At 36.9% G+C, this 20,842-nt stretch overlaps 2 protein-coding genes across 18 annotated transcripts in view; one reads left to right on the top strand and one right to left on the bottom strand.

The window, feature by feature from the left end:
- Positions 1–1,980, top strand: part of FLT1 (fms related receptor tyrosine kinase 1) — a 108,748-nt gene extending 106,768 nt beyond the window's left edge. For all 3 annotated transcript variants that reach the window (XM_071433988.1, XM_071433987.1, XM_071433989.1), the window contains one exon: positions 21–1,980. In XM_071433988.1, coding sequence (XP_071290089.1) covers positions 21–225 — 205 coding nt within the window. In that variant the 3' untranslated portion in view covers positions 226–1,980. The remainder of the gene's footprint in view (positions 1–20) is intronic.
- Positions 1,981–3,313: 1,333 nt separating this feature from the next.
- Positions 3,314–20,842, bottom strand: part of PAN3 (poly(A) specific ribonuclease subunit PAN3) — a 79,481-nt gene continuing 61,952 nt past the window's right edge. For 8 of the 15 annotated variants that reach the window (XM_071433991.1, XM_071434002.1, XM_071433992.1 and 5 more), the window contains 8 exons: positions 20,275–20,440; positions 19,773–19,860; positions 13,739–13,878; positions 13,026–13,155; positions 10,086–10,150; positions 9,243–9,381; positions 6,131–6,260; positions 3,314–3,606 (listed from right to left, as the gene is read on the bottom strand). In XM_071433991.1, the coding sequence (XP_071290092.1) occupies positions 3,569–3,606; positions 6,131–6,260; positions 9,243–9,381; positions 10,086–10,150; positions 13,026–13,155; positions 13,739–13,878; positions 19,773–19,860; positions 20,275–20,440 (896 nt within the window). In that variant the 3' untranslated portion in view covers positions 3,314–3,568. The other 7 variants (XM_071433999.1, XM_071433994.1, XM_071433993.1 and 4 more) reach the window with 5 other exon arrangements.

Here is a 20,842-nt window from a genome sequence, read left to right on the forward strand (position 1 = left end):
ATGACACTGCTCTATTACAGCATTAAAGGTGCCAGCAGGAGCAAGGAGTCAGTGCTTTCTGGAGTAACCAAGCCAAGAAGCTTCTGCAGTTTCAGCTGTGACCAGCTCAGTGACTCCAAGCGAAGACACACCTGTGGTTATGCGATGCTGGAGAAAATGATTGCCAGCCGCTCTCCTCCTCCTGACTACAACTCAGTTGTCCATTATTCTCAGCCACCGGTTTAAGTACTTCTAGGCCAAGTAAACATGCAGGCTCTTGGGAAACACTGTCAGTTTAAAAACTCTGATCCAAATTATTTCAATTATCATAAAACTTGAGAAGTTATCATTGACTTAATCCCAGAGATCTGCTTTTCTACAGACTGCCGCACACATATTCAAAATAGAGCAAAATATTATTGCTTAAACCTTGACTTTCCCAAATGCTCAACACCAATAGCTTTCGCTAAAAATGCTGAGCGCTTCTGCATCCAGGAAAACCTGGAAGGCCATTATTACAGCCTCTGCTCAGACTCACTTCTGTCCTGACTGGGAGAGGCAGCTGGGAGCCCTAGAGAGCCAGGAATCTGCACCAGGCACTGAGGTATTCACATCCCATGGCTGGGGTATGTGTTGTGCTGGAAAATAAAGGAGCCTTCAAGAAGATAAAAACTAGAAACAGACCACAAACTATATTTTTTTATGAAAACTACTTTGAGAAACTTGTGGGAGGGCTGGTGCTCTGGGGAAGCTGAATAAGCTAATTGGGGATGGGGCATTATATGGATCTTACTGCTCCAGATGGCAGACGCAGTAGGAAGCCTTGCAAGGCAAGAATTTAAAATGCACTGCTAAACACAATTGGCAAGGATAGAGGAGAACTAAGACCAGATCCAGGGCTGTAACAACAGGGAATACATCCCAATTCAGTTTGGACATTCCTGTTGAAATTCAGTAAATATTGAAGTTTTGCACTTTGTCATAAGCCGACACGCACACACTGGAACCAAACCACAAGGTAGATAGGTTAAAGTCAAGCTCTGTCCACAAAACCTCACGGACCTTCTAACACTGCACTGATTATATTTTATATATGGGAATCTGTCTGAAAAGACAGGATGGCTACTAGACTGCACAAACTTTAATTGATCACTAGAGAGTTTGAAGAGATTAGTTAGAAATTACAAGGCAATCTGTAAAGTTAGGGCAGCTTTTTTATGAAGACATCTAAATTTCCATGTTAAGTTACCAGTATGTACAGGAATAAAAATGTATCATTCATTTACAGCAGATTTTGTATAGCATCTCAGAAAGGTCATGAGTGTTCTTTGCTCGAGAAGCATTAGGATGCACCCATTCCCTTTCACCTTTGAATGCAGTACTGAAATGAGAGTTGGACATTTAACACAGTAGCACTGATATCAGCCAACTCAATTACAGCCCAATGTCAGCTTCTTGTGGTCCACTAAAATATGTATTAACTTGAATGCTACATGTTATATGATCTCTTGCTCTCTCAGAATTCAGCTAAAGAGCTGTGAATGTAACCCACTAACAGACTTCAAAGCAAATGACCTTTTGCATATTTATAAATAAAAACGATTTTTGATATTCAAGCAAAATAAATATGTACCACTACTTCTGAGCTAAGTATCTCTGCACAAGAAATCATCAGTTTTAAGTATCTATTGCACTGTCTCTTGTTAGTAAAGTATATTTGACCTTGATCAAGACAAAATTTCAGTACTCTTTTGTTATTAGAACTGAGCAAGAATAGTTACAGAATGATGCATCTCAAAAGACGTGTTTGCACAGTGTAAATATATAAATATGCTTTTATGCATAAATATTTAAGAAAACTGGACTACAAAAGATTACTTTTGTATGAACCCTCAAGTGTCTTCAGATCTGAAGAACTCCTATTTTGTCTTGCATTTTCTGTCTTTATATAATGTGTTTGACTACTAAATTCATATAATAAAGTTTGCTTTTGAAAAAAAATTAGAGTTCTGCCAGTGTCAAAGACTGCTGTGGCACAGAAGTCAGCAGTGGGCAGCACAAACATCTGGTACACATCCATCCCACAGGCTGATTTTCTGAGCAAAGGAGAACATGGAATAATCACACAGAAGGGAAGGCACATTTCCCACACATCAACCCAGCTATAGTGACAGACACCTGCCACCACTCCCTGTGTGGGTGACATTCCCTAGGTTCAGCATATTTAGGAAGAGCTTACTGCTGTCTAGAGACAAAAATTCAACTCAGCCTCTGGGAGAGGCAAGGTTTCATGGTGGGGGAAGACAAACATCCATCCAACCACCCACCATTCCTGGTTTCTTCAGCAGCTAGAAGATGCACACCAGAGAAAAGGACAGCAAACAGAGCTAAGGTGTCCTCACCAAAGCCTGTTCTGAGGCTACTGTGACAGTAGGCAGAAACTTAGGCCTGCAGAGAGACTGTTTTCTTCAGAGAATCCCCACATGCCCACCCCCTCCATCTGAAGCTGAGGATGCTGCCTCCACAGAGATGTTCAATTAAGTGCTCTCTGCTAAACAGCATTCAATCTGAGGGGCTCTCCAAATGCTGAAAGTGGAGATGAAGCTTTCTCTGGGAAAGCAGAATGGGATCATCAGTTGCTGGAGGACTTGTGTTGCTGCATATTACTAAGGAGGAAACTGGATATGTGCATCAATCAAAAAATGTAGCTTATATAATAACATTCCTAAAACACTGCAATCTCAGTGATAATGACTCCATGTTAAATATGTGCAAGGACTACTGACAATTCACAATATATTACATAAAATTACATCTTCTATAACCATGGTCAGCATTGGATGGATATAGGAGACTTTATCCCACCAGCAAATCATCAAACCTTTGCTAGTTAAAAATGTAGAAAAAGAGTTCTGTGTAATGAAGTTATTGTGACTCCATGTGCAAATTCTCAGAGAAATTAACACACTTTGTTACTGAGAAAAAAAAGCTCAAAAAACATGGAACTAAGGGTACTTGAGCAGAGTTTTCAAAAGTAGGGCTTATTGAGGAAAGCAGACCTGATGAAACTGAAGCAGATGGGATTTGACTTGGGAGTTACAGAAATACGCATTAATACACTTCTAGTGAACAGCATCTCTCAGTTTTAGGACATCTGATACACTCTAAGTGGCAAGCACTAAACACAATTTGTGACTCCTGTTTGTTTAAACTCTGCATTGCAGACAGAATGAATACAAAAGAAGTATGAGACAAATGAAATAAAATTCCACCACCAAAGTTGAAATGCCCTGGATCCAACCTCAGAGCTTCACAATGTCAAAATAAGGCCATGTTACTTCTGGTATTCTTTATTAAAAATACTGCTGTACACATGAACAATGAAAACAGGATTAAAGATGAGTAACACATATTGGGATCATGACATTAGAACTTAACATACTGGTGCTTTTTAGGGGAAACAGTTGACACCCGAATTACTGAAACAAGGACAAATCAAAAATATATAGGTACCCTCAACAAAATATTTACAATATAGTAAATACAGCAACAAAATTTAAAACAGGTACAAAAATTAAAATGACCAACATCAGATGATTTCAAAGGTTGTCCCTTCTGTGCTTTTAGCTGTAAAAAATAGGAAGGTCAGAAATAAATTTCCCATCTGGGAGGGCACATCCTGGTGACTCTTCTTTTAAATACAGATACACAGTTCTTCCTATGAATGGATCAAACTACAACTTTAGGACAACCTTCTAAATGGAATTAAAATGGGGTAGAAGGGCTCTCCCCAAAAAAAAACACCCAAGCTGAACTTCAGACTGTTCAAATCATTCCCAAATACAGACCAAATAAAATAAATAGAAAACAAAGCTCAACTTCTTTTTAATTTTATGTATTACCTGACACCAAATATTTTCTGGCTGATATTATGTATGAAAACTTATTAGCTGTCTACCTTTTTATTTTTAAACCAAGTCCTGAGGTTACTAGGGGCTGAAGCAAACTGACATTATGCAAATACACACAGGTTTGCAATTTAGACATGTCTTGCAGAGGGTGTGCTGGTCTAAAAAGGATGAGAATTCAAGCCCTATTTTACCCCTGCCTTACACTTCCACAAAATATTGGTCCACAAATTAAATTTTCAAAGGTTCCCAAACCCCACAACTGAACAGATGATCCCCTTTCATTTTCAAAGAAAACAATACTGGAAAAAACCTCAGCCCGCTTATAAATTAAGCATTCCATATTTCTTCTAGAATACAAGTACTTCTTTTTTTGTACAAAAGAATTACAATATGATTTGTCAAAAAACATAGAAAAGACAGCTGCTCTTCCTCAAATACATGAGCTAATGATAAAAGACTGTTCTGCATGTTCACTTTTCAAAGTTCCTGTTCCTTTTATATTAAAAAGAACATTCTGGCAACTGTTATCGTTTGAATATTAAACATTATGTTCCTTTGAAAATTGCAACAATAATTGATTTTTAAACTCAACAACTGATGCTACTTAATGTGGATTCAACCACATTTTCTAAAATGTGTAAAGCATGTCCCTAGTCTTCAAAGCTTTCGATGTGAAGAGAGTTGCTTTTTTCTTGATGCAAGTCTCAAGGCGGAGAATCATTTTAAAGCTTATAAAAGTGGACAGAGAAATATTAAAAACTTCTCTGAAAACTACAAATATTGAGAATCATTAAAATTGATGTCAGTAACATCAGTTGCAAGTGCTTAGAGTCTGTCCTGACCTTTTGAGTTTCCACATTTTCTTCATGGTGAGCACCCAGTGCTATTAAAACATTCAGTGCTGGGAAAGGATAGATACAGTCTTCACTACTGCTTTAAGAAAGGAAATTCCTACATATTTGGCAGTCTTCAGTATCAAAGTGTAGGTGTTTAACTAGAAATCCCATGAATACCCAAGTTTGGAGACAACTGCATGTCCAAAAATTAGAAAGGTAATTGAGGAGCAAAATTCCAGACTTTTGAGACTGAATTACTTCAGGAATATTCATGTGTTGAGTATTAGCAAAAGTAATATTACTTTGGGCTAAGCAGTGACTGCAAAGGCACAGCAGATCATTATCCCTCCAGATTCAGGCCGTAAAACTTGAAAAGCTCTTGATGCCAGACAACTGCTGTGTTTAGTTAATCTTCTTTTAACAGTGTCTTTGTATCTGTATCCAGTGTAGCGTACCATAATAAAGCTGTGGTTCAAAGAACAGAACTTTATACAAAAATTATACTGTAAATAACCTAAAGTAATACACTCCTGAAACTTCAGGCATTTAAACAATTTCTTTAAAAAAAAAAAATCTATTAAAAAAATTGCATAAATGTAAATGCTTCTGACTACCAGGAAAATGTACAAACAGTTTTTAAAAGGCGCTGGTTGTGTTTAGAGCAAGTTTGATATGCTCCTTAAATTAAAGATGTTTCCCATTATGCTGTTTTCGTCACTTCGCTTAGACAAAGTTTAAATCGAATGACAGGGGACTTTCTTTCCTTTTTAGACAATTCACCAATACTTCACTTGACTGGTTTTAAAAAGTTGTTTCTTCTCACATTTCTTTGAGCTAACAGTGGGTGGCATACAGAGCTTGCATACAACACACTTTTACAGAGGTTACGAACTAAAAGGTCATTAATAGAACACAATTTCTATTAAATTATTTACCTGGTCCTTTATGCTATTCTGGGTGCAAATAATATCAAAAATGAATAAATTTTGCTATATCCTCAGTGACAAAAATGTATCCCAGAAATGTCCTTGCAAAGAGTTTCCCTTAAGTATACAATGTGGCAAAACTTCAGAGATCAGAAAAGTCTTAAAAAAATTAAAATTAGTGCATATACAAGTGGAAAAAATAAAAGTAGGAACATCATGCACCTGATGTGTTCCTTAATCTAAAATAAATTCTTCACAGATAAAGCCTCCAATGGCAGCCTTAGCTCTAGGATAAGTGAAACATTCTTCCCTTCAAGTAACAGTGTACCTGACTGAAGTGCAAGCAGCTTTGCTCATCTCCTGTTTGTTTCCCAAATGTGAAATGAGATGACAACAACAATTCAGCTGTAGTGCAATTTGCTATAGGTTAAGTTCCTCAGCAATGTCCTGCATGCTTTCAGCAAATACTACAACTGACCATTTGCGGCTGCAATCAGTTCTTGAAAAGTATTTTCAAAGCAGCGTTTTAAATCGCTGTAAGTTACCACAAGTACACTCTTCTCATCTCTGGAAATGAGGCTTATTTTTTCTGGCACACCAGCATCTAACTGTAACAAGAATGCAAAAGATAAAATAAAAGAAGTGTGAAAGAAATGACAAAACATTTCCCCAGCAACAAAAGCAATCAATTTCTTGGCAAGTACATTGTTATGGTGCAGTTCAAATCCGCTAACAGGACACAAAGGAAGAATCTGAATCACACCACAACAACATCCTCGCCAAAAAATCGAGACATTTTGGTCTTAACCTGACAGACATTCCAGACCTTAGGACTAGATTACCATTGTTTCCTTCCCCTTCCACAAAGCTAGTAATCCTATAATGCTATACTTCCCTGTGTAGAAAGCTGGCAAAATTTTCATGTACTTCTTGAAGAACAAAACTAAATTTGACATTACATTTGCACACATGATCCACAAACCTAAACATAGGGTAAGTAATTTACTTCTTGTTCACTCCAAAATGAGATAATGGATGGATCAGCCCCAGGTAGCCTGAAAACTGGTAGAAACCCAAACCTCACATTTATGGCAGTACTGGAAACAAACTACGCTGTATGGTACATTTAACCCCTTAGAAAGAAAAAATTACTTTGGTATAATCCATAACCAAATGAATAATTTGGGGTTGAAGATCAACGTTTGTTCCACATTTCTTCTCATGGTTTGTTCTGACTTCTCAAATTCAATATGTACTTTTTTTTATATTCTATTAGATCCTAATTTCTAACAGAGGAATATCCTGCTTTACATCCTGAAGCCCATTACATCACTGTTTCTTATGTTCTTCTCACTTTGCAAGAAATGTTCATCAGAGAACCGTCAAGACTCTTTTATGCAGAACTTGTGTAGTTTTGTTTCAGTCAATATGTTGATAGTTGCACCACAGTCTTTCTTATTCCAATACAAAAGGTGGGGCAGAGACAAGTGACATATGACACTACCAATCCATTCTTTGGAAATACAACCCCAGCAGGTTTAAATGTAATATAAATGTAATATAATGATAATACAATTATAATATTGTACTGAATAGAAAAACAATGAAATTTGTCACAGAGATGTTCCACTAGCTGTTGTCTGGAGCAACACAGCAAGTTAGCAATTTCTTGCATTTATCTTCTAAAGTAATGTTTTGAGTGTAACCTTAAAAACTGGAACCACCACATTTTAAAGCTGCTGCTTTGTGAATGGTTTCAGAAGGCTGAAAGCAAGCCAATTAGCTTCTAATTTTTGTACAGTAGGATAAAACCACCAGTGTCTTCCAACATCCATTACAAAATATTAATACAATTAAGGTGTTTGCGAAATATTGTCCACTGTTCATTCCCATTAGCATCATACAACAAATCAATTAATTACCTTAATGGAAGGTCTTCCTAATGGAAGATCCCTATTAAGAAAGCCACACTTCTAATTACAAACATCAATATTTATGGCTTTCTTTCCTCCTGTGGGTGCATAAATCAATATCCTCAGCTGAAAAGATGCTCAAACACCACATTGAAAAGGAAAGTTTGTTGGTTTGGTTTTTTTTTAAACAATAGAATAGCTTTTCAAAAGGAATGTGTTTGGCAAGTACCAGTAAGGTCCATATAACTTTTACTAGTACTTCTACAGTTTCTGAGGTGCTTCTTAGAGTGTATTTCCAAAGCAGAGTTCTGAAAGCCTTACATTTTTTGTGTGCTGAGCCCACAACCACAGAAGAGAAGAGTCTCTGTTTGAAAAGGTAAGCCATGAACATTTATAGAACAAGGCATTCTTTGACATTGTCTCTTACCTGACCTATGAATTCAGGACTGTCCCCTCTTGCTACAGTACTGTATGAGTCACTGCTTTCAAATCATGATGGCATTTCAATGCCTACTTGAATGTCAACATGCTTTCTTTTTGATTTAGCCTCAATCCCTTTAATGTCCTTTTTAAAGTGATTACAGACACCAACCAGAAAGATAAAAAGGAGGTTAAAAAATGCACAGCAGTGGTCTAATAGGAGGTTAGAAACCCTGACAATTTTAGAAAGATATATAACTGTACAGTTATTACACATCAAAGGATCTGAACACATTCCAATTTTCTTGGAAGAGAAAGTTGGCTATCCTAGTCCTAGAAAAGAATATATTGGGCATTAAAACTGTGTATTGTCAGTGTCTGCATCACCATTCTCTACAGAGCAAGTCAAACTACCAAGCAGCTACAAAAGCAACAACAAAAAAAGCTGCAGCATCTTAATCTCCCATGGATTATTGAAGTTTGGCAAAACAATGTAAAATAAGTTGAAAGCTGATCTACTAATAAAAAATTTAATCAGCTCACATACTTTTTCATTTATGGAGCAAGACAAGTTCTTAATCTACTGAAGATCTCGTGGTTTCTCACACATCTCTTGCTATTAATCATGAGAGTGCTCGGATAAAAATCTGCTAGTGGTGCAGCTCTTAGAAAACTGCAAATAGCTTTGTTAAGTCAGCCTTGGAAAACAAAGGGCTGGAGAGACTAGGGAAGTTATTACAGAAGTGGACTTAACATTTTAAGTCACAGAAATTTTATAGCACTGTCCTGATGGCAGGGATTTTGCACAAATTTCAGTTTCCTTCCTGCCACCTACTCAAGTCAGCACAATTTAGGAATGGATCTTGCCTTATGACCATCCTTTGTGATAACTACCAACAGAAACCACCCCCAGTTAAAGGAGTATTATGGATCCTTTATGCTGTGTTGAAAGACCAGAGTAGCATAAAGGGACCAGCATTGCTTATCCACAGTAATCAATGCATTCTAGGATGAAAAGTTAATATTGTATCTCATGCTATATTAACAGATTTTTAATATCATGTACTAGTTTTATTTAAAATATCCATAGATGTTGGAATATTAGCTTATTAGCATCCAAAATGAGGAAAATAGCCACCAGCTAAGCCAATGGCATTAACCTTCCAGTGCCAACCTTCCATTGCTTTTCAGTGGAATACTCTTTCAAAGAAAGCTAACCCAATCAAATGTGTAAAAGCTAACTGAAGTACAGTGTACCTTGTTAAGACATGAGATAATGTGACTGAGGTCAATCCAAGGAGTACCCGCTTCTGTCACCTGATGGAAAAGGTGATCTCGAAAGAGCTTTAGTAAATACCTGTCTCCAGTTTCTGACCACGTTGGGTCCTTCTGAAACCTAGTGAAAAACAAATTCTCATATCAAAGCTCAGTAAGTTAAGTAAAATCAAACCCCACAGATATAAATGACACTTCAATCTCAGCTAAGTAGTCTTCTTGCATAGCTAATCTCCTGCTATAAATTGCAATTAAATTAGTCCCCCCCACCACAAACAGAAGATAACCTATATAGAACTTTCTCAGCTGCTTGAGTGCCTAAAGCTAATGCCTTCCAAGAGCCACCAAAAATAGTGGAAGAAAGCAAAAATTATCTGCAACAAGTTTATCACATAAAACTCATGTAGAAACCTGCATTATAAACATAACTCTAAGTTTATGCAGAGGGACGAAAAACAGACAATGAACACTTCATTTTCATGTAGTTAGTCAATAAAAAACAAGGTGAAAACTCAGTAGCTTAAAACCAGTATCTACATCCTTTGCTTCAGTTAAAGCAAGCAATGGATTTCCTCCAAAACTACTGCCACTCACAGGATAAACCATACTAAATACAAGGAAACAACTTGTAGCCTGCTCAGCCTTCTCCTGTCTATTTAAAGTTTTGGTCAAAGTTGCTTATCTAATTTTTCTCAAGGCTTCTTAAATACTCATTTCTCCATGAGCAAATATGGGGGGAATAATTTAGCTTAAATTTATGAAGGAAGAAAGTGCATTGCAAACTGTGTTTTACATACTCTATACCACAAAAACAAGTTTTCTTACTCTGGCCTCTCATTGATTGTTCCCAATTTTGCTAGAAGCCTAAACAACCTTCCATTTTGCACCTCCTAGAAAACAAGAAAAAAGTTATTAAGAGTCTCTGAAACAAAATTTAGACATTTACTTGCAAAAAAATACATGGTAATAATGCCAATGAAGCACTGATAATTACAAAGACTTATTTATTCAAAGGAGAGGGTATCATTTTTTCAGACAGAGGTCAAATGCATTGTATTATGTATCAGTAGTCCAGTGCTCATTTTAGCACTTCAAATTATAATGCAAAGTTTCAGCAACTAATGATACCTCCCAGTCCCAGCAGGAACTGGACCAAGCAATCTATTTGCTTGTGGAAATGTAAGTCTAATCTCCTGCCAGCCTATACTCACAGGTATGCTAAAATACAGTAAGTTAAATGAGAAGAATATGGGGTTTTATATATATATATATATATATACACACACACATACAGAGATATCAAGATATGCATAAGTATGTGGTACACCACCTGATTTCAGGTAAAGATAAGAAACAATCTACCAGATCTGTTTTTCAGAAATGCTTTGTAAACATTTTGAGTAAATATTTAGCAACAATATCATCAAACCAATACTCAAATGATAATTGATTGCAAAGATAATTTTGAAACAGGTTTTTTCAAAGAAGTTAGAATCTAAGTCTTAAAAGAGTATAAATGCTGAGTCCATAAATGACATAAATAAAGCAATGACAATAAGGTCACACAGAGGGAGAACATTAAAATTATAGTTGCTTAGCACACATGCAACTGAAAGTTGATTTAGCATGTTTTTCCACACTACTTAGGATGCAGTAAAACAGTAACATCCTAGCTTACATTAAACAAAAAAAATTAATTCACAGTGTAAATCGAAGTTGTCAGGAAAAGATCCTCTCTGATACTATTCACATTCTCCAATGGCTCAGGTCTACAACATTATTCATGCTAAGATGCATCTAATTCCATGCATGATCATATTGATTCCAACTGAATTCAGTCTGGAGTAGATTACTGTGCACAGCTAGGTAAATAAAGTGGGTCAAGGTGATAGCAGCCTGACCTTGGACAACCTATGGGTTGCAGGTTTCTTTTAATAGTCTAAAAACACACTGAAGAACAGCTTTTACCTCAACAGTAGCAACACTTAGAGACTGACATGGAAAACCAACCCTGTCCAGCTAGCCAAGGTCTACTATTTGGTCTAACCATCAAATTTATTTTTGGCATATGGTCAAATACTCAAAAGCCAAAACTACACCTGTGTAAAGTTCACTGCCTTGCAGATTCCCAGTGAATGGTGACACAGCTGAGCAAAAACACAGGCACTAAGTCTCCAAGAGGCCTCTCCGCAAGCCTAGTAGCCTATAAGGAGGAAGATACTCTCCACAGGGCTTATAAACTGAGGCTTTGACTGCTATGACATGAATATGAAAAACATAAAAGTGAGGAAGGAAAGGAATAGCATAACAGGGTTACTGCTCTGTGAGAAGTGAGTGTTACAAAGATAATAACTACATACAAACCACTCCCAGCATCAGAAGTCCCTAAGCTACAGATGACTGCACGCTTGGACAATATAAGAAAAAAAAAATCACACATGCTACTCTTTGTCTAATACTCCCTCCAAAGCATTTGCTTTGGGACAAAAATGAACAGAGGGTAGCAGACTAGACTTAAGGGATACTGTGGCTCTGATGTTAATGGAGGGGATGTCATAGTACAAACAAGTTACAGTGTGACAGCTAATTAAGAAGTGGTATTTATCACTGTCAGGTAAACAGCTATTGCCAAACTGGGGGCTAAGCAACAACTTGAATTTGTAGTATCTCTGCCCACCTGCTGGTGATAAGCAACTGCTCAAACAGCCTGACTAAAAATACAGAGATTGTAATGCTGATCACAGGGCAATCTCCATCTTTCTATGGGAAGGAGTTCATCTGCCCAGCTTTGTGTAGGCACACAGGCCACCTTAACAACAAACAAACTTAAAAACCTCTGGAGAAGGATTAGTAGTTGATTCTGAGAAAGTGGGCACCCAGCATCTAGAGGTACACAGATACTGCCTGGCTCTTCTCCAGCTCCTTACTTCTGATAGATTTCAGCATCTTTCATCAAGGAGGGGAAGACTGTTCTCCAACAGGACAATACTGGAGAAATCAAGAGAACCGAGTCTATCAGAATCCCAAACACTGGTCCACTGTCTCTTAAAAAGTTCTCAGTGAAGGGTTACAATGGAGTGGAATCACAGAACTTGATTAAATCCTTCTGTAGTACCCTATCCCACATATTTTCAGGGCCATGAGAGCATTCCCCAATGTATCTCCTGCTGTCAGTTGCTTCTGACAAACAGACACCCGCCTGTTGAACAAATACACCCTGACTTGATACATAGTACATATTTCCTTTAAAGATAGCACTTGATACCTCGTCTGAACACCACAGACCCACACATCAAGAGTGCACACTTCAGGAAAGCTGAACATGGTATCTCCATGGATTAGAATTAATTCAGAAAGGAAAGCATATGAGAACAAGCACACCAAAATCCAAACCTAAAAATTTATGGGGCTTTAGCACACATTAAATGATCTCCATGACATACATAGCCTTCTTTACTCAGAATGCTATTTTTAACCATGCTATAAAGAACATAATTTTCCCAAGACTACTGGCTGGAAATGAAGATACTACTTCAGTTAAAACACAGCTGAACACATCTTAAAACTAGGCATTCTTGAAGCTCTGGGGCTCTCAAAAGCCGGAGTTTAGACTTGTCAAGCCTTCAGGCACATTACTTAGGTTAATAAACAAACAGAAGGGGAAAAAAAAACCCAACAGAAACTAGTAGAAAACATTCGCTTTCAAGGTACAGCTCTAGGAACACTGACTACAGGTCTTTCTGCAGAAGTTACTACATGATTTACCTTTGCTAGATCTTCTTCTATAACATCATTTCGCATCTGAGCAGCATCCAACTGAGTATAGAATCGTGCACCAATCATAGGCATGATATCGTTTACACTGCGAAGTCTGTTTTGGTCAGTCAGCAAATACCTGCCAAAATAACCCAACCACCAAAGATTATTTTCTGGAAATGCCAAACATTATATTCCATTATGATTTTATAACTATTTAGCTTCTTGTATTTAATACATAAAGTTGACAATTGTTATGTTTCTTTTAAGAAGATACCATCAAGAAAACACAATCAATTTGCATGTATACATTGAGTCAGTTATTTATACAAGACAGGAGTATACTTTCACAAAACTGTGCAGTTCACTCCATTCAAACAGCAAGAACACACACAAAAAGAGAGAGGGATGAAGATTCTGACTGCAATGCAATTGTTTTTCAAATGAGGAAAGGAGAAAAGACTTCTACTTTTCCCACTCAGGCTGTAAGGGAGAAAAAGGCTGACTATATTGAAATGACACAAAAAGAATACGCAGCCAGAAAAAGCTAGCACTCAACCTTTTGACCAAAAAGTCAGTGTGCCTATTTTATGAAGAAAACTCAACAACAGCAGATTTACCTGTAATACTACTTGCATTTAAAAATACCATTTCACTTTTGCATTTGTATACATAAGAAAAGTGCTGCAATTTCCTTTAAAAGGTTTATTAAACAAACTTACAAAATCAGATTCTTCAGGTCAGAGGAATAGTTGATTGTCACCAGTTCCATTGCTTTCTGCAAATTCTCTCTCTGAATTCCTGATAAAGAATTGCAAGCCAAAGCCAACACAACTTTCCCCAGGGAGATCAGATCTGCTTGCTAATAGGGAAAACACACAGAGGTAAGATTCTTAGTTCAGAAAAATACTACCCCATGGTACTAGATGGTGTTAAAGAGACAGTTTTTCAATAACCTTAGAAGAATTCGAGCAACTAAAGTAAGTGCTATTCAAATCATAGTTCAATATGATTGTTCAAGTTACAGTAGTTATAAAGTACAGAAGAAAATCTGTCCTGACACCTAGCAATTTTCAAGTACTATATTTATCTTTGAATGATTAAAATTTACCTATTTTTAGCTTAAGGACAGTACCAGAGAGAACTGTGTAGTGAGCAGAAGCTCTGTAATGAGGTTCTCTGAGCCACCCACCTGCTCAATCCTGACAAGTCAAGGAGTTGGTGGCAAACAGAACAAGTCTTCTCAATATGAGATGTAGAAATAAAAGGATTATTTGTTAAACTGAAACCAGCATTTTCTGCATTCATATCTTTTCAATCTAGCCATCCAGTGTGAATTCCATACTGGGATCCATATCACATTCTAACACATGATATCACCATTATAACAAATTGCTCAAATATTTTAATCTCTGATGGACAGTGTGAAAAGATCTGAACTGTGCAAAATAAATAGACAGGCCTGTACAGCTGCCAAACAGAACAGCATTGTGTGTTATGAAGAAACCTTTGCATTACTAAACACTTTTGTTAAAAGCAGAACTGCTCCTAAAAGATGAATGCTGGATACAGCCTGCTTTGCCGTAACAGAAAGTTCTTCCAGTATTAATAGCCAGCCATGAGAAATGATTTTGAAAAGCTGTAACAGATTTTAAAGCCCACTGCTAAAAGCAAGAGCCTAATTTAGTAGCAAACAATGACATTCATAGGAAAAGTTGAACTGATTCTTTCCATGGAAAGGCTTTCAGCTGCACACAACTTAGCAAAACTTAAAAACACCTGCAGCCTTCCATGCTGGACATGCCTCAGAGTGAATTTAACAGTCAGCTATAGATATGAAATTAGACTTTTCCTGAGGTTTTGGGGTTTTTTGGAGAAAATAAGATATTTTTGCAAACCTAAAAACATAAAAGCTACTAGTAATTGAGAATGTCAGTTCCATAGCCTAGAGCAAGGCCAAGCCATTTAGCAGAGAATGCAGTCATACAAAGAATCCACCTTCTGTCATTTCTGTAAGAAAGGCTAAAAAAAATCTGGCAGCATGAGAAGTTCTGGTTAGAATTTGGCAGCTTTAGAAAAGTGCTGTGATGGTGAACATGCCACAGCCCCTCTCAGCTCTTCCACCCAGAGGCATAACCACACCTGCTGCCTCTGGCTGCAGTAGCTGAGCACAGCCTTCCCTGAAGCCACGTCTCCCAGGTGCTGGGGGAAAGGGAAAAATACCAAACCTTTCCAGGTCCCTCAATGTCCCTGCTGCTCCTATATCAAGTATGATTAAGCAGCACAATTTGAACATGGATACACAATACATCAGAAGTTAAAATGCATGTTATTCTTGTAGCTAATGAAGACAGAAACAGGATGTGGAAAATGAGACAAATGTGGACAAAGTGGTTGAAAAGGATGTGGGACTGGCATTTGCTAAACTATTTCCTAAGCAACACAGAATTTCTGAGTATTAGCATTCCTTTTTCCTTTGGTAAAGAGATGTTAATCAGAGCAATAAACCCCCTTTTTCAGTGTGAACTTGCTTCCACTAACAAGCAGTCAATTTCAGCAGCAGGGAACACTGGTATGGCTGTAAACAGAGGATTTCTGCTGGTGCAGTACCTAGAAATGTGTGTCACCTGAGACAAAGGCATTTTCATTATGATTTTTTTCTCCAAAAAGTCTTGGAAGAAATATGCATTTGTATTAACCACAGTTGTACTTCTTTCTGCAGTCCTCTACTTTACACTTAATACCTTTCAACTTTTAGTCATTCATAAGGATATAACCTATATAAGTCCTGTATCATCATACAACCCTGGGACACTGAAAATACACAGGCAAGACCCTACGAAAATTGTCTTCCTTTGCACAGGTGCTTTCATAGTACAGATTGCATTAGAATTTGGAAATTATTGAGAAAGTCTTACATTTAACATCAGACAGGAAATTTTAAATTCGAGCTTTGTGGGGTTTTGAGCTTTGATTTGCAACCTTAAATTTTTGTTTGTTTCACATCTACCAGAAGAATTGGCAGAGAGAATATGACATTCCAATGCACCCCCAAACATACAGTTTTCAAATTACAGCCAATGATTAGCTTGTTTCAAACTCAAAATTGGCTTGGATTCATCCCACTTATTTTAGGAACTTCAAGCATTCAGTTAAGAGACTGATCAATATAAGACATCTGTAATTCTGTAAGACAATTCAGATTTTGAGCCAGTTGAACTGCTCTCTGGAGGCACTTTACTATTCATTGTTAGCTGAAATCCTGAAAGAAAATATTATCACAATACCCAATTTTAAAAGTTTTACAAGAGCACAAAGGCAATATTCTTCCTGTGCGACTGGAGAACCAGAATATCACAAGCTGGAAAGATCCCATTAAGTTTAGGATTTCTGAGAGTCAGATTATTGTTTTAGAAGCAACTAAACTACCATCTGCTGACCCACTCTATAAATTCAGACAGGGTACATGACTTCCCAGAAGCTGCGTTACACCATTTTTTCTGTAAGGAAGCAATCCACATAAGCCTATTAATTCCTAACCTATCCTATGAAAATATTCAGCTCTCACTGTTCCTAGGCAAAGAAAGGTTAAAGAAGGCACACAAGAACTACTAGACTTCCTTGCAGCAGGAACACCAGAAATATATTTTTCTGCATTCCTGTAGTAGCCTTGCTAGTGCAAGGTACAGATCTGTATTAGCTACATAATTTCCTTGTTTATATTCCCTATTGTGTTTGCATGCTCCTATGGATCATGTAAGTTCCTTTTGATCTGACAGAAAACTTCTGTTATGGTAACTATTAACAGTGACTATGCAGTAATACTAAATTGATTACTAACTTCAAGAAAAAGCTTTACACCTTCTAAGCACAGGCAGCCTTTTGTTCAAAAATGCACCTTGCATGCAATTAACAACCATTTAATTAGTAATTAAAGTCATAACTGTAACCTCCACCAACTTAATTTTCTATCTCTTGAAAGCTTTGTGAGTAAGGATTTTATCAGCATGTAGTTCATTGACAGAGCTATTAAATAGCATTCACTAAAAACCAGCACTAGGGGATAAACTCAAAACCAGCCACCTTCATTAATGTCTCCCTGTTACTAAGTGAATTTCAAGCATGTCAAGTGAGTGACTTAAATGTTAATTGCACAGGTACCCTTTCTTATTTTTTTAATTGAATAGGTATGTGCTACTATGCCAAATGCCATAGAGATACCTCAATATACCAATACATTTGATTTTACCAGTCAGACATGTAAGTTACTAAAATAAAACTTTTTTTTGACAGGATCCATTTTCCAAAAACACTTTGAAACCAACACAACTTTTTATTTTATCCTGATCCACTGCTATGCTTGGATAAGTATCAGCTCATTCATACCCTAGTTCTGTGGATTCACTTAAAAGGATAAATTCTAGAATTGTCCTTAGAAGTACCTCCAAGTTCCTACATTTTGGTGCAATTTTAGAGTCAATAATCGTACTTGAGATGTCTCTTCAAACTAGTTTATTTAAATTTGGGGAGGTGCATATGAAAGTTATTTTGGTCTGCTAAATTGAAAATATTTACTTTAAGCCAAAGTAACCTCATAGCCCTTGTTAAAACAGTAAAACTTATATTCTCTTTTTTTTTGTAAAGGGGAGGACTTACAAATTTTGTTCCAAATACAGAAATATTTATTAAACCTTTTTACTGTTTCCTGTATCACCACTTAGCTTTCCCATCTGTACCTTGCAATTGACTGACAAGACTTATGGACTGGGGCGGGGCAGGAAGTCACATGCTGCAGTTTATACAGGTTTAACCCCAGGTTTTCAATGCAAGTGGCCATTCATATTTCATTTACTTCTTTTTAGCTTCCTTTTTGTTGCCTTCATGTAACTCTTAAATGATCATAGAGATTAATGTGTTTAACACAGATTGCAAAGAACAATTGCATTCCTTCTACATAGCTCCTCACTGTTTTGGCTGAAATCTCTCTTTATATTAACCATGGGAAATAGCCAGAAAATGGCAAATCCTAACAAATATAGCTTTTTCCATTGAAGACAACAACAAGGAAATGCATATTAGCTGGGCAGTAAACCAAGAGATAACCTACATTTTTAACAGTCACAGGAGTCCCAAAGGAATTCAGGAACTGGGTCATGGATCGAAAGGAAAAAGGACGAGCAGCAGCTGCTATTTTGTAATTTTATCTGGCTAGGGCAAACAAAGGTAGAGCATGAGAAATGACCCCTAAATTTCAAGGAATGGACCCAGTTTGGCACCTCTGAAGGAAAAAAAAATGGGCAGTAAAAGCCTAGCCCTCGTAGAAAAAACAGCAAAAGAAAAAAACAGACCGTATTTACTAATTGCAATTTAGATCTTCCAAACTAAGTATTTAGGAGTTTTTATTTTCAGGTTTAGCAGAGCAACCTAAATAATCTGAATATTAACAACATATAAAACATGAAAAGCCATTCCCCCTAAACAAAACTAGGCATTATCAAGCAAGTCAGCTGCCATGTATTGAGCTGCTACGGTGATAAGTGCTTTTGACAGACTTGTGTACCTGCAAGTATTTTTAGATTTGTATCTTCAAGTATTCTAAATGTTTTTCTTTACTTGAATGTCATAATATCTCAGGAGGATCCCTTTCCAAGCTGAAATTAAAATAGAGAAGTACTTAGCTTTAAATAAAATCCCTCTCATTACATTTTTAGGCATGGAATCCCTTACTTATTTGTATTTTCATCTTCTCACAACTGTTTTCCACTAAATTATTACCAAAAGCCCACTGATACGGAGCTGAGTGTGTGTGTGTGAGCGTGAAATCCTTTGGTGTACTCCTCAAAGCACACTGAAAACTGCTTTACTGTACCATAAAAAAAAAAAAAAAGTTATGTTCTAGGATATGGTCTCCAACAAGCTAGTTTCTTCTGGCCAAAATTCAAACATTTCAGTTATTACTTAAAGACTCTGAATAAGCAGTTTTCACAGTGAATAAGGTCAATTAATGAAAATAAATTAAATCCAACTCCCTACTGTAGTCTTTCACTCCCAGTACAAACAGGGTATGTGATGACTGCTGAAGTAATGTACTTTACCCTGAGGGGAAGTTAGGGAAAGAGGCACTCCTGTACACAGTGATGCTCCAGATGACTGTGGAACAGTTTTTGTTAAGTCTAAAGGGGTTCTTCTTAATTCAGGAATTATGCAGAGTCCACGCTTCAGAGAACACCAGGAGAGCACGGAAAAACTAGGAGCCCAAAATAAAGATACACTAGAATCTTTTTGGCACGAGGAGAGGGTCTAAATGCAGTTAACTGAAAGATCTTACTCCTCTCAACAGGTATTCAACACTTAGTTATTTATGTTAAAATCACAAAAGACAGAGCAAAAACTATTATCATTTTTTATCTCTAACACTAAATGTAAGATTTTTCTCCTCCTTCCTTTAGAAATTACTATTTCCAGTCGTTTCTGACTTAAGTTTGTTAAATACTATAGTTCAACCTGTTCAGTGAGCTTGCTGAAATTTTAGAGGCAGAAAATACCAAAATGAGCATTCACATTTATAAATTATAAGCAAATTTGAAGAGTGTATGGGAGAACCAAGATCAAATCAGAAGTGAAAAAATACATTAATTTACAGATAGATACACTGGACTACAGTTTAATTAAAGCACTTGTCTTCCAAAAGGAATCACACTGGTTTGCAGTAATCCCTTTGCCAAGCCACCAACCTAACTAGCAGTGTTGTCATACCTGAAACTGAGCCATTAATGCCAGTGGATTATTTTGACTGTTGTCAAATGTCAAAACGTCAAAGATTCCAACACAATTAACTCGTAACCTTCAGGAACAAGAAGAGAAAAGGAAAAATTGCCATTAAACTTAATTGGTTACTCAATTTTTCTTCTAGCATTCATTGAATTTTTTGATATTATAAAAGCCAACAGTACTTAGCAAATTACTATGAATCAGAAAAGACTGATTTTACTATTTGATAAAATGCACAGACAGTATTCCATTTACAAAAAAATCAACAAATTTCTAAACTGACAGTAGCGGGTCTGATCTGTAGTTTGAGGATAATGTATAAGTCTTCCCAAAATATGTTTTAGAAGACCTTTAAAAAACCAAAGTTACAAGCTTTAGCACAATGCCTCAGGCCAGTTGAGAGAAGTTAGTAGCTATTTATGTATCAGGTGCAGAGTCAGCAGCTGCCAGGAACCCAGAGCACAGTGAGACTGAATGCTTCCATTACCTTGTTTTTCCTGTTACCAGAATCTTGGTTGGATCCATAACTCTGCACGCCAGTCCTGCTGTGTGAATGGTCCGTAAGGCAGAGCTGAGCTGCACAATATATGCCCATATCAAAGACTCTGGAAGCAACCCCGCATGCTGCCGTGGCAGAGGTCCATCATGCTGACCTAGAACCAAAACATTGTGAGCATCAATGGAAGGCTGCTGTGCAAAAAGCAAAGTACAACATCTTGAATCATACAAGTAACTCACACCCTCATTTCATTTAACTCTTAGTAGTCCTTGAAAAACACATTTATGTTGCTTTGAAGGTGAGTTTCGGAATAGATTTTTCTTCATTGGTTGGTTTCACATGGTGGTTTTTTGAAAATGCTGACAATTCATTAGGCATTATTATTTTCATTCTCATATTCAGGGAAATGATGTTTTGAAGTTGAGGATGAGCACTGATTGGAAATTTCTCAAAGCAAATGGCACATCACAATATGCAGGTACTTCAGAAGTAAAAACACCAATATCCTGAAACAAAGAGTATGTACCACAATAGCTGCAACATTTTATCGCCTTTA

This window comes from Agelaius tricolor, unplaced genomic scaffold (assembly GCF_023055355.1).
Source record: "Agelaius tricolor isolate 1412-34295 unplaced genomic scaffold, bAgeTri1.0.p SCAF_9, whole genome shotgun sequence".
In the NCBI taxonomy this organism is placed as follows: domain Eukaryota; kingdom Metazoa; phylum Chordata; class Aves; order Passeriformes; family Icteridae; genus Agelaius; species Agelaius tricolor.